General features: G+C 51.9%; 1 protein-coding gene across 1 annotated transcript in view; it reads right to left on the reverse strand.

Moving 5' to 3' along the window:
• Positions 1–13,224, reverse strand: part of LOC135256151 (CD276 antigen-like) — a 79,040-nt gene that overhangs the window by 54,636 nt on the left and 11,180 nt on the right. Inside the window, exons 3-5 of the mRNA XM_064337995.1 lie at positions 4,881–5,231; positions 1,912–2,000; positions 1,685–1,865 (exon numbers count right to left, since the gene is read on the reverse strand). Of these exons, the coding sequence (XP_064194065.1) occupies positions 1,685–1,865; positions 1,912–2,000; positions 4,881–5,231 (621 nt within the window). The remainder of the gene's footprint in view (positions 1–1,684; positions 1,866–1,911; positions 2,001–4,880; positions 5,232–13,224) is intronic.

The raw sequence follows: 13,224 nt of genomic DNA on the forward strand, positions 1-13,224 counted from the left end.
GATATCAGGCTCATCCCCCCCCGACCGCCTTAGATGTTCACCGAGTGAAACTTAGCTTTTTGTGCGCCCGGTCGATGCGAGTCTCTGAACCCGTAGCGCTGGTAACAGCTGCTCGCCTCGAGCGCCGAAACAATATTTCTGTGAAAACGCTCTCGCTGTGACGCTGCGACGGCTCTGGCGAGCAGGATATTACTGTTGCCGTGAGACCGGCCGCCGACACCGGCGTGATTGTTGACACAGACGACGGGGGGGGGCATGGGGGGGGGCGGGGCGGGAGATGACTGGATAAACCGAGATGGAGATGGAGACGCGGCGGTGCCCGGGGGGGACCTGTGGCCCCTGGCGTCACTGTCATTTCCTAGACCAGCGGAGCAGGGAGGAGGGGTGGATGGGGGGTGGGGTGGAGGGGTGGTTTGGCCCCTAGCGACCCCTGCACCCTCCCTCCCCCCCCCCATCCCCAACCCCTTTGTGTTCTGCACCAACACAGTCAGCTGGGTCCGGTCTCCCCCTTTTTTTATATTTATTACCCCATTTCACAGAGTGCTGCATCCGTTAGAATCCGGGCCCTGCCCACCCCCGCTACCATTTCACTTTCCAATCAGAGGCACCGAGAAGGCCAGACCTAGCCGCTGGGGCTACGGCGCAGCTGATGCCTAATGCTTAATGCCACACGCGGAAACACGGCCAATTTCCTCCAAAGCATACGGTAGCTGTCAGCATTACCACACACATTATAATAGGCTAACAAGCTAGTCAACTGCAGCATTCCATCCGCCCTCCCTTTGTCTTAACCATAGGAAGCACTGGACAGTAAGAGAAGACTCTTCAGAAGATTAATCAAGTTAAAATGTTTCCAAAGGGGGACAGTTGTTAAGACTACTGCAGTGCTGACATTCTAGACAGTCTATGATACGGTATCAGTGATTTTACCAACAGCATATGTAGAATGCAGAACATGAGCTAAACTTCTGTCTGTTGTTCTGTCTATCTGAAACACCACAGGTGAAAGTGCAGACTCTGGCCTGCCCGATGACAAGAGACCGGTCCAGCATTATAATTTCACAAGATTACTGCACGTGTATCCTGATTTAGTCTCGCTACTTTTATTTCCCCTATTAGTCAACTTTATCCCCCCTCAAAGATGGCAATTTATTGTACTGTACGCTGTGTGAAATATGACTTGAATGGCCAAAAATAAGATTAGTGGGTTGTTGTTTATCTTTCACCATGAATTGTACAGAAAATATATACTGTTCTAATTTCATGTTGTAAATAATCCACACCGGGGAGAAAAATTTTGGTTATTCTCACTGCAGTGGGCTAGTGCTTGGACCTGAAAACTGAATTGGAAGAGGAGAGAGAAATATGAACATCTAATACAGCATGTGTGGGACGTGTTAAGACTGCAGACAACTGATATAAATGATAGGCAGATATATGATGTACCTCAGATAAATGTTTGGATATGCTATGACATACAGATAACATATAACAAACGGTCGACAGATAAATGTATTTCCTGCTTTATGTGCACTCAAAGAGAAAATACTGGAAGTCTGCACACTGCTTAATCGTTAAACTGTAAAGACACCACAGGATCCTCTGTGGGGGGGGGGGGTCCCATCTGAGCGGTGGGGGTGTGAGTCGCGGGGGGCGGGGGTGGGGGGGGGGGGGGTTTACGTGCCTTCGATGCTGGCGGAGGCGTGTCCTTCGGCTCCAGCAGGGGTGACGTGAGTTGAGAGGACGTGTGTTCGTGCGGCTTCGGCGTCACCTGAGGCGCTAGTGGACGCTGAGAGGTCTCCTTGGCCCCCTCGCCCAGACGGGTCACGTGTGCAGTTCAGGTTGCGGCCGGCCGTCCCGTCAGCCTGCGCACGCCGTCCGTGCCGTCAGTTCGCCCCCGTCCGCACGCACCGCGCTCCGGGTACACCCGGCGCGAGCTCGGACCCGGCCGGCGAGGTTCGAGTCCGCCTCCCACGTCACCTGGGGCTTGGAGTAAGGGGCTGGGAGGGGGAGGGAACGAAGAGGAGGGAGGAAGAAGAGGAGGGAGGACGGAAACTCAAACGGGAGAATTTCACCACAGACACAGTTTAGTTAAACACTGAGATACCCGCACTGCCGCCATCACAGCGCACATGCACACGTAAAAAAAACAAAAAAAGCACCCGCCGGGCTACGTCATAGGCAGCGGCGGCCCTCGGCGAACCTCTGAACACTTTTATTAATCGCGGGTTCGAAACGTGCGGGAAACCGCTGGCCCCGGAGGTACAGCTCCCCCCCACAATTCCCCGAGCTTGCGATGTCGCTGTAAACGATGGACAGTGGAACTTCAATTCACTTCACATGGATTATGGAATGGAGGAAGGGGGGGGGGGGGTGTGTAAATTGAAATCATTTGAGTCCCGTGGGCGATCGAGATGAGACGAGAAGGGCGATCGCTGCTCGGACTGGCGCGCCGTCGCGGGCTGGAGGGGGGAAGGAAGACCCCCGCGAAGGCAGGGGCCCGATTCCCCCGTCTGCAGCGTGGAGTCGGTCTATGACACTAATTGCAAATGGCAGCGAAAATATGAGAAATATATAAATCTAATCAATCAGAACAGCCCTGCATTTACCCCCAGCCCCCGCCCCACCCCACCCCCCACCCGCCCCACCCTACCCTACCCCCAGACATACGTTAGGAGCTTCGCGGCTTTTCCTCAGCCTCTTCCTACGCCGTGTAAAGCAGCAATCTAAAAACACGCGTGGCACAGGGAGGGGTGAACAGGGCCAGATCGATACTTTTCGAGTGGAAAATAAAACATAATTATCAATAAGAATCGGTCCGTAATGGGCGGCTGTGATGGGTGAAGTCCCATAAAGAAAACGCGCCCGGTTTTTTGATATGGTCAATCGGTCACATTAACAATGCTGCGCTGTGCAATACAGGGCAATGAAACGCAATACAGCACAACGCGGCGCTGCTATTTAGAGTCCTCCGTACAAACATCTCCGGGCACTTTTTACGAGAAGAACGCGTTTGTTTTATTTTTAATTGGGCGCGCCGGTTCCGTCCTTAATTTCGGAATATCCAATTAGGGTATCTACAGCTGCGTTTCGCGCGGCGGTTCCCCGCGGCGAATTCGGGAGAGCGCGGCGGCCGCGCGCGGCTCTCCTCCGAAACAGACGGGAGTCGCCAGCCTGCTTCTTTTCACGCCTTGGCGCGCGGGCCAATCCGGCGAGGGGGTGAGACGGAGGGGGGGAGACTTCCTGCGCCAACTCTGGCAGGCAGACCGCAGACGCCCGGTTCGACCAGCAGGGGTCGCCGGCGAGCGGTGAAAACACGGACCTCGAACTGACCGAACCCTCCCGGCAAACGTGCCCTGCCCTCCACGCCGGGCTACTGACCACAGCTGGCGCCGGCACGGTCCGGATTCACTCCTGAGGCATACTCGCGACTGAAAAATTTGACTGAGATAAAGAATCACCGTAAGTCCAAACTAGTCTAGTATAACGGGTAAGGAACTGGCCTTACATCCTTCGCTTCCCAGGCGAGACAAAGCTGTTGTACCCTTGAGCAAGGTACTTCACCTGCATTGCTTCGGTATATATCCAGCTGTGTAAATGGACGCAATGTAAACGTTATGTAAAAAAAGTTGCGTAAGTCACTCTGGATGAGAGTGTCTGCTAAATGCCTGTATTGTAAGGTAACGTAACGTAACTAAGAGCAGGGAAGTGAGCAGGTGAGTCTGACATGGCCAACCGCAGCTGCAGGCCTACCTCTGATTTCGCTCGGGACCGAATTTCAAACGCAAGCTGGAGAACGGAGAACAGCTCTTCCCCGAGCTGATTTTATACGTGCGTGAGGGATCACCGATCGGTAATCACCCGAATACAGAGCGCGGTGGGGAACGCATGGCGGGCGGGGCCGCGAAGCAGCTTAAAAGCGAGAAAGACCTCAGATTCAGCCCGGGATTTCACAGGGAGCCGACGCGACGACTTCCAGAATCGGAGCGATACACTCTTGAGCGCCGTGCGTGAGAGGGGGAGCGAGCGCTCTGTGCTGCCGCATTCTGCACTAATGCGCAACTAACAACTAATAATCAAACCGGGAGGCTATTGATCACGACAGAGACAGCAATCAGGGCTTATTGAGCAAACACGCATTACCGACCGCCCCTGATGGAGCTGAGCTCTCTGTTGTTTTAGGCATTGATCATGTGTAAAAGCCGCTCGATTGCTGATTGCCGGTTAAAAATGTGCTTGTGTGCACGTTTGCGTGTGTGTGCGTGTGTGAGAGAGAGAGATAGAGCTTGTGTGTGTGTGTGTGTGTGTGTGTGTGTGTGAGAAAGAGAGAGAGTGTGTGTGTGTGTGTGTGTGTGTGTATGAGAGAGACTGTGTTTGTGTGTGTGCATGTGTGAGAGAGAGAGAGATAGTGTGTGTGCATGTGAGTGTGGGTGTGTGAGAGGCAGAGAGATAGAGAGAGAAAGAGGGACAGAGGGAAATAGAGAAATAGAGAGAGAGAGAGTGTGTGTGTGTGTATGAGAGACAGAGTGTGTGTGTGTGTGTGCATGTGTGAGAGAGAGAGAGATAGTGTGTGTGCATGTGAGTGTGGGTGTGAGAGAGGCAGAGAGATAGAGAGAGAAAGAGGGACAGAGGGAAATAGAGAAATAGAGAGAGAGAGAGAGAGAGAGAGAGAGAGAGAAGGGCGTGGGCAGGGAGTCCCTGTGTATCCTGAGAATTTTAGCAGGAAGTGGGGGAAAGGGGATTCATACAAGCAGCTAACTCTCCCTGATCTCACAAGGTGCGCTTGCTAAAGGGACTGAAAAACAAGGTCACTGAACAGTAGAGAAGGAGAAGGACACGGTTCACACTCCTCCCCAGCCAAACCCCCCCCCCCGGCTTACCGGCGACCTGCACCAGCAGGGCCGCGCTGCCGTACTCCCGAACCCTCACGAAGCAGGTGAAGCTGCCGTCGTCGTCGACCCCAACGCTCCGCAGGAGGAGCGAGGCGTTCCCCGAGCCCAGCTCGGCGCGGAAGAGCCCGGTGCGGTTGGCGAAGGCCTCCACCTGGTCGGTCAGCTGGTCGCGGTCGTCCCAGTAGCCGTGCACGGTCCTCTTGCTGTCGGTCAGCTGCCAGAAGATGCTGAGGTCGGAGAGGTTGAACGGGCCGGGCGGGGCGAAGGAGCAGTTGAGAACGGCGTCCTGCCCGTACAGCGCCACCACTGGCATTTCCGGGACCTGCACCTCGAGGACAGCTGATGGGGGGCAGGAGGGAGAGAGCAGGGCCGTTACCTCAAATGATGAATATGATGCCATCACGACTTCATTGATTGGTTGACCACTTTCATGCACTCAAATGCGAGAGTTAAAAGTGTGGACCTAACACCACTCCCATTTTCCATTTCAATCCATTTCAATCCATTTACCCACTATACATACTTCCTCTCTTTATGATGCTTGTAGTTTATCAACTGATGAGAAGGTGTGTGAAAAAAAGAATTAAGCAGAAAGAACTGCTATCAGGAGTGTCTAATACAATCGTCCAAGTGTAGCAAAGAAACAATCTGAAAGGGTTTTTTTTTTTTTTTTTTTTTTCAAAATCGTGCGTCTTTGCGGAAGAGACGGTCCCAAAACGCGCCGCGAACGCGGGGACATATGGCGCCGCTAACGAATGTTACGACACAGACTGGGAGGAGAGAAGGAAGGCAACAAACTGAGACAAACAAAAAAAAGAAGAAGGTTTTATCAGCTTCCAAACAGACAGCGTGTGCTGCTGAGCGTAGCCCCGCGCACGACTACCGCCGGGCCCGCGTTTCGCGCGTCACTCCGCCGCTCCGCGACAGCTGTGAAGCCCCGACGGCTCGCGGCTCCCCCGTCGAGCGCACGTCTCTTCACGCCGCCCCCCCGTCCCCCCCTCAACCAACCCGTCAACCCCCAAAATCCTGCGAGGACCTGCCCTGATTGACAGACACCCCCCCCCAAAAAAAAGAGGGCCCCGTGTTTGTGTATTGGCCAAGAGCGCAGGGAGGACGTGCGCTGAAGCGCAGATTCGATAGGTCCGCCGGGCGTTCCCCGTCCGCATTCTTAATGTCGAAAGTTCCGTCTCCGCCCGCTGGCCGAAACATTCCGATTACCTTCTTGGGAATATCTGCACAGGTACACGATGTCCAAAAAACAATAGCGTGCCGGTGGAGGCACTGTATTCAGCACTATAATTTCCTCTTACAAACCAGAACCTGCTGCTGCAAAGGAAAAGAGGAGACAGAAGAAACGCAGGCGATGACAATCTGGTTAGTCTACAGAATCTGCGCTTGGACCCCAGGGGGCAGGTTAGCAGCGTCGAAATGTGACCTCTTCTGCAAGGAGGCGATCGCGAGTAGACTATCGATCCTGACAGGAGAGGATCTGCCGGGGGGGGGGAGAACGTTACGCACGCAGCCCCGTCTCAGCTTCACAGCCTGCGGTTCGTTAAGCAAAGATGGCGGAGGAAGCCGAGCGTGCCGGAGAGAGATCCGAACGCCAACGGAATCGCGGCCTCAAGTGAACGTTTCTTAAGGACATTGTTTTCGACGTGTTTAGATTCCGCATTCCTCTACGGGGCACGACTGTATTAACAAGGCGGACCGCAGGGGCTCCCGAAATCCTCCACGCTCGCACGGACTCGTAGCCCCCCCCCCCCCCCCCCAACCAATTCCCCCGCCCCCTCCGCCCAACGCACGCCAATCCGCGCCGAGGTTTCATTTCCGTCTCCCACTCAGCTGCCGGGTTCCCCACGAGGCCTCCTCCAATCATGCCTCAGATAATGTGTCAGTTCTCTTCGTTTGACCCCACTTTCCAAATAAGGCCTGTCCCACCGCACACAGCCAGGGGGAGAGAGGGGACCCGGTGTTTCATTAAAAAGCCAATTCAGACACGGCCGCATTTATTCACAGACGCCTACACGCACCGCCAACAACTGCAACACTTGGTCTGAATGCGTTTTTTTTTTTTTTCTTTTCATTTTTCTCCTAAACATAATTTCCCACAGTCCACCTTAAACAATATTTCCCACGATCTAGGTAAAAAAATTGACTCTTGAACGAGCATAACATACTGTTGCATGACACGTATATAATGAAGGTTGCACAGCATTACACAGACACAACCATGCCTAACATCGCCAGGGACTGTGTGATCATCTCTCTGTGCTGCCTTCAGTTCAGTGTGGTTCAGCTGCAGACACACTGCCCCCTACCGGTCAGAGAGAAAACTGCAGAGCAAGAGTAAAATAAGAAAATCTGCTACAAAAAGCAGTATTTATACTAAGTACTGAGGCTCACACATTAACATAGAGTCCTGTTTCTTAAGAGCTTAAAGACTTGCAGTATTCCCTCTTTAAATGGTCTTTGTGTAAAAATCCACAAGGAAACCCACTTTGACTGCTCTCTATACAGGGGATTCAATTCTCGAAACCTGCCCATCACAACCCCCGCGTTCGCATCAAAGAAGCAACCTGTCACAAGCTGATTTCATAAAATGCTTGCCAGGCCAAAGCCAATAACCTGAGATGAATGGAACAACTGTCCTTTCATCACAGCCCATTCTCCTCCCTTACTTCAAATGCTAAATTTGTGATTGTGAATGCATTATTCTCCATGTATTTGGAAGCGCACGCTCTAGCACCCTCGCCCTCTGAACTGCATGCAGGCCACCTGTCGCTTTTTAATAATCTATCAGTTGAGCCTTGCAGTTACAATGTTGGATGGACTGCGCAGATGACACCGTCTGCACAGGCCCTCCGCGAACACCCCGCCTGCCAGAGTTAGCCGGAGTCGCTATCGAGCGCTGAGGCGGTGGATATCCTTCCCACCGAAACCCTCCCTCCCCGGGTGCCGCTAGGCCAGGCGAGCCCAGTTCTGCGAGCTCAGCGTTCGACCTGGACCGGCAGGCAGGATTAATATGCTGAGAGTCGAGTGGCTCAGCTGGACAAGTTAGAGTGGAGCCTCGTGTCCGAACGTAAAATAAGTGAGAATCGTTACCCGTCACAGTGTCTCAGCCACGCAGCCGAGTAGAAAGAGAGAAAGCCACTCCTATGACAGCATTAAAGCGCCGTGAGGGAGAGCACAGCATTAACCTTCCGCTGCTCGCCAGGCAGGAAGTCTTCCGTGCCTCTCGCCTGTCGTTAATACTTTTAACTTCTGAACGCTTCGAATCCGGCTCGAGGCTAAGGCTCACGCCGCGAAGGCCGCGACACTCGTAAAAAACGGCGGCGGGAGGCGGTCAGGCCGAGGGGGCCGCGGCGGCGGGCTCCCGCGAACAAGGCCGGACGAAGGGGAGGGGCTTCCGAGGCGAGGGGCGTGCTCCACAGCACGCTTCAGAGATAATGCCAGTGGGACGATGGCGCACAGCACTCCGCCGGTTACTTCCCCACGGGGCAGAGGTCGCCGGGTAGAGGAACTGAGAAAGAGCTCTCTCCGGATTATTCGGGATGTGGCCGAGCCCAGCCGTGCAAAATAGTACAGATGCAGTCGGCTCCTGACGGAGTCCAGCAACGAGACGACCGGTGGACAGCTTCAGTGGAAATATCCAGCAGTGGGAATGAATAGCATGTAAAAAATTTAAGCTGGGTAAATTGTTGTGGATAAGTAGGCATGCCAGTGCATCAGCTAAAAGGTCCATCTGGTGCCTGCCACGTCCTACACTGAGACTTGTGACTTCAGGTGGAGCAGCCTGTGGCTGTCTGTTAGGTTTCTGGAAGCCGATGCCACTGAGTGGAGCTGGCTTTGCCTCTGTCGCACTCCGTTTCCAAATGCATCCCTCTGACATAGAAACTGGCCTTCATCAGTTCTGCCCTTCCTCACATACAGCCCGACCATATACAGTACGGCTACAGCAGGACGCAGACCTGTGTGAATGAGACTAACCTGAGCTGCAGGTTAAATGCTCACAGTAACTAACATATCAGGAATCGTAAAAGCACAGAGAAAACAAAGAACATTTACAGAGACTCAAAAGAGAATTTGTTTTATTTAATCTACATACCTAGCCAGCCATGTATGTGCATAGTTAGAATGCAGAAGTTAAATTGCCATAGTGGAAAAGCAGCGGCTTTCTCAGTGACGTCATCAGTGTTAACGAACAGGAAATTGGACCTATACCATGATAGAAAGTGACATCACAGTGGGGCGGGGCCAGCAATGCACCCGTGAGGTTGTGTTAAGGTCATACTGTGACATTCTGGAAATGGCCAGACCACATTTAACATTTAATTGTGTTCTCATAAATTTGGAAATATAAGATTTGATTTGACACATGGATATAGTAAGCATTTACAAATAAATTCAGCTTTGAGACTCACCAGGAAGCAGTACATTTTCACCAAACACTCTAGTTCTACTTTGTCGTGAAGGCTTCGTATTTGGCCATTATATCTGGCTACAAAAGCAGAATATTTCCAGGGATACGAGCACAGATTTTATTTCATGCATGGATCAGTCCATATTCCCCAAGGGATTCCATAATAAACACATATATGTGGCATGCAGCCATTTTCTAATTTTAACTGTTTCGAATATTGGTTTCAAGAAAAAAGATTCACACTTAATGAAAACTGTATTCATTTCTTAATTAAATCATCTGCCCTGAAAATTCAACAGCTCTATAATACGTCTGTGTTCTGAAAAGCCATGGTTTTCTCATAGTATAATGGGCACACAAATATATTCGCAACATATTTGTGGTGTAAAATTCTAGTGCTGCGGTAGGTCTGGGAGTTCGGCGGCTTTCGTTGGTCTGGCAGAAGACAGACAGGTCAGGGTACAGCCTGTGGGGACAGAGAGGACTGCAGGTGAGGCTTCATGAATTTTCACCTCACGCTCTGCGTTCGCCAGCCCCGGCCCCGTCTGAGAGACGACCGCTCTCGCGCTCGGCTCGGCGCGGAGCGAAGCCTTCAGGACCGGCGAAACGGCGGTCCTCCGGGCTTCAGAGACCCGGCTCGCACTGATGTGGCACGACAGAGCAGAAGGCATCGTTAGGATCGCCCATCAAAAAGAGCCGATAATCCATCAAGCATTACCAAAGGGCAAAAGCAACAACAAACAACCCCCCAGATGCAAGAATGCAACTGGCTAGCTAAATTTAGCTAAATCAAGAAGATTGAAGCCCACATACATGACTGTTGATCATCACAGCTGCACAGACTTTGTACTGACCATTGATCGAACCCAATACTCACTGACTATAAGAGACAAACCCGCAGAGCAGCAGCCAGACTTCCGCAGGCAAAGTCTCCGAAGCCCCGCGACGCTGACATAGCACAAGAATAAATAATTCTGAACCGATGCCGGCCTTGTGTTTTACATGCTTCCTCCCGCCTCGCTTCCTGGACCATTTCCACTGCAGCAACCGGCCCGGTCCTCAGAACGCTCCCAACACGTCAGACACACCTGCTCCCCCTCCCGCGCCTCCCTCCCTCCCTCCCTCCGAAACGGATTCCTGGCTAAGCTTGCCGGTCGCCCGGTAATGAAACTCCTCCGGCGGCCGCCCGGAACATCTGGCCGTGAGACCCGACGAGGGGCGGGGCGCAGACGGGCGCGACCGCGGGTCTCGCTCGGCGCGGTTCTGGCTCCCGCAGGGTCCGCGGTTCTACCGTGTCTGAGGAGACGTTGCCACGCCCGTGACCCGTGACCTCACCCAGCGCCTTGTAGTGCACAGCACAGATTCACATCCTCCTGAGACCCGGCAGAAAAGAAAAAGTTTATTTACATTTTTTGACGTTACACAAGTGTCTCGGTGTGGCCTGCGATAGATTGTTGGCCCCCTACTGTACGCTGGGATAGGCTTCAGTATGGCCCCCCCCCCAACACTGCCCAGCATAGGTGGGTATAGATAACGAATGGATGGATGGACAAGTGTCTCGGATGACAAAAACATGTTGCAGTGAAAATATTTTCAAACATGCAATCAATTTTATTTTTATTGAATGCCCCTAGTAGTGTAGGTTTCAGCCAAGCTGCCAAAAATGGGCTTCATTTTGGAACCTCACTTCCTGGTCTTGTTGAGAGACATTGCTCACTAGCAGCAGTGTGGTTTACTCCAGTATAAGTCTTTTAGTCACCCATTTAAATGCAAGTCAATGGTATCAATATGATCAAAAAGTCATTATTTTCTCCCACAAGAACATTTTGTTGCAATAGGTGTTTTCTTCTTTGTTTACTGTCTCCCCATGTGCTGATTTGTTAATTTATTGTGTGATTTAGAAAATGTGGTAATGTTTTCTTGACAAATCAGGGACAGTTTGCCTCACTGCCAAGTCACTGCACATCACTGTATCTCACGCACTTAGTGAACAACACAGACCAGGCCTGGATTCATGACCATATAAGGTTCCCCCCTTTTCCCTACTGCGCAGTCTCTGGCTCCAAAACGGTTTCAAAACACTTTTCACAGGCACAGGGAAAGTCAATAGGTGAAGTCACAGTCACTTTGTCCATGTTTTTTTCGAGTCAACGGTTTCAGCATAGGAGAATATGTTGGTCTTGAGATGAAGACCAGAGACTCACGTCTCCTGCAGGGGACAGAAGTGAATTGTCAGGTCTCAGGGGAATGCCCCATCAGTAGCTCATGCAAGGCATAGGTCACACAGCCGTGCGCATTGACACAGACTGGTTTACTCCGCTGTGCTCAATCAAACACGAGCGAACGGTTCTACTAGGCGCTGTTACGCTTGTACCGCCACAGAGTGAGACTGGCGCACGTGTTCGCGGTCGCACCGGTACATGTGTGCACGCACGCGTGTGCACACCGCCAGCTCGCTCGGCGAAACGGCGAGCCCGGCTGGATCACGAGCGCACGCGTAAGCACACACATCCAGACGCGCTCAAACGCAAAGACGCTAGCAGGCAAATTTCTGGGCGGCAGTGTTGACTTAACAAAATAAACAGTCACGGAACACAAGAGGCGGGTCCGCGCTCCGTACGACGCAGCCGCGTGTGCATCGATGCGGCGGCACTGCCCTCTTCTGGCTCGGACGCATCATCGCAGCGGGTACAAGGAGAACATGAGTACCGTTTCTACAGAGCATTAAAACACTAACAAAGCAAAACACAAAGCCCTATTAAGGGTGTGATTCATGAATGGGCCATATGACAAAAGAGACAGAAGTATCTAATAGAGGTGACAGTATCTTAGAGGTTGTTTATGGTTCAGCATTGTGGTGTTAGACATCAAGGTGCTGCAACCTTCCCCATCCCTTCCCCCTCTCTCTCTCCTGGATATCAGGGTAATCAGTCTCATATCCTGTCAATAACTTGTTAATGGACTCCAGCACCCTGATAAGGAGGAGAGCTGAAGGACTAACCGATAAGACGAGAGCAACTCCAGGACGAGGAACAGCGCAGGATCAGGAAAAAGGAAGACGGAGAAGCAGTGCGGCGAGAGTAAAGAGTGTTCAAAATTTAGATTTTTAAAACTATTAACAGCACAGGCCTCATATTTGCATTGCGCTACAATCACCTGGCAGATGATTTTATCCAGAGTGACCAGATTATAGTGGAGAACATCAGTGTTACTCTCAGGAATACAAGAATGCGGTATCACCAAGAAGGCAGAGGCCCATTAATAATCACAAAGAGAAATATTAACCTAATAAACAACAATGTGTATTGCATCAAGAAGGTACGATTACATATATAACCTTCATTCACACAGGTATACCTATAACATTATCCAAAAGGAAATCCAAGAAAAGATCAAATGAAAGGACATCTAAAGGGGTCAGAGTAGCCATGGTGCAATCTGAAGAAGTGAATCTTCAGTGTGCGTGAGATGACGGACACGGTGTCTGCAGTTCTGACTACAGCAGGCAGTTCATTCCACCACCGGGGGGCCAGAACAGAGAGGAGACGTGACCTGGAAGTGCAGGTAGGCAGTAGGGGGGGAGTGGCAGCTGTGTAGGGTCTTATGATCTTTTAAAGATACAATGGAACAGTCCCTTTAGCTGCCCAACAGGCAGGCAACATGGTTTTGAATGTGATGCGAGCCTATATGGGCAGCCATAGCCTTCTCCAACCCTGCCTCACCCGCTCACATCCCAAACACTTTACTCGGAGAGCCAGGTTACCCTGACAGGGGGAGCGCTCCTTCAAAAGCGCACCTTTCCAAGAACAGACTGGGAACCGCTCTTCCCATTAGTCCCAGACCACTAACCATGGAGTAAACGTGTGCACAGCTCTGAGAGAGAGAGAGAGACAGAGAGAGAGAGAGAGAGAG

Source organism: Anguilla rostrata, chromosome 5 (genome assembly GCF_018555375.3).
Source record: "Anguilla rostrata isolate EN2019 chromosome 5, ASM1855537v3, whole genome shotgun sequence".
NCBI classification, from domain to species: domain Eukaryota; kingdom Metazoa; phylum Chordata; class Actinopteri; order Anguilliformes; family Anguillidae; genus Anguilla; species Anguilla rostrata.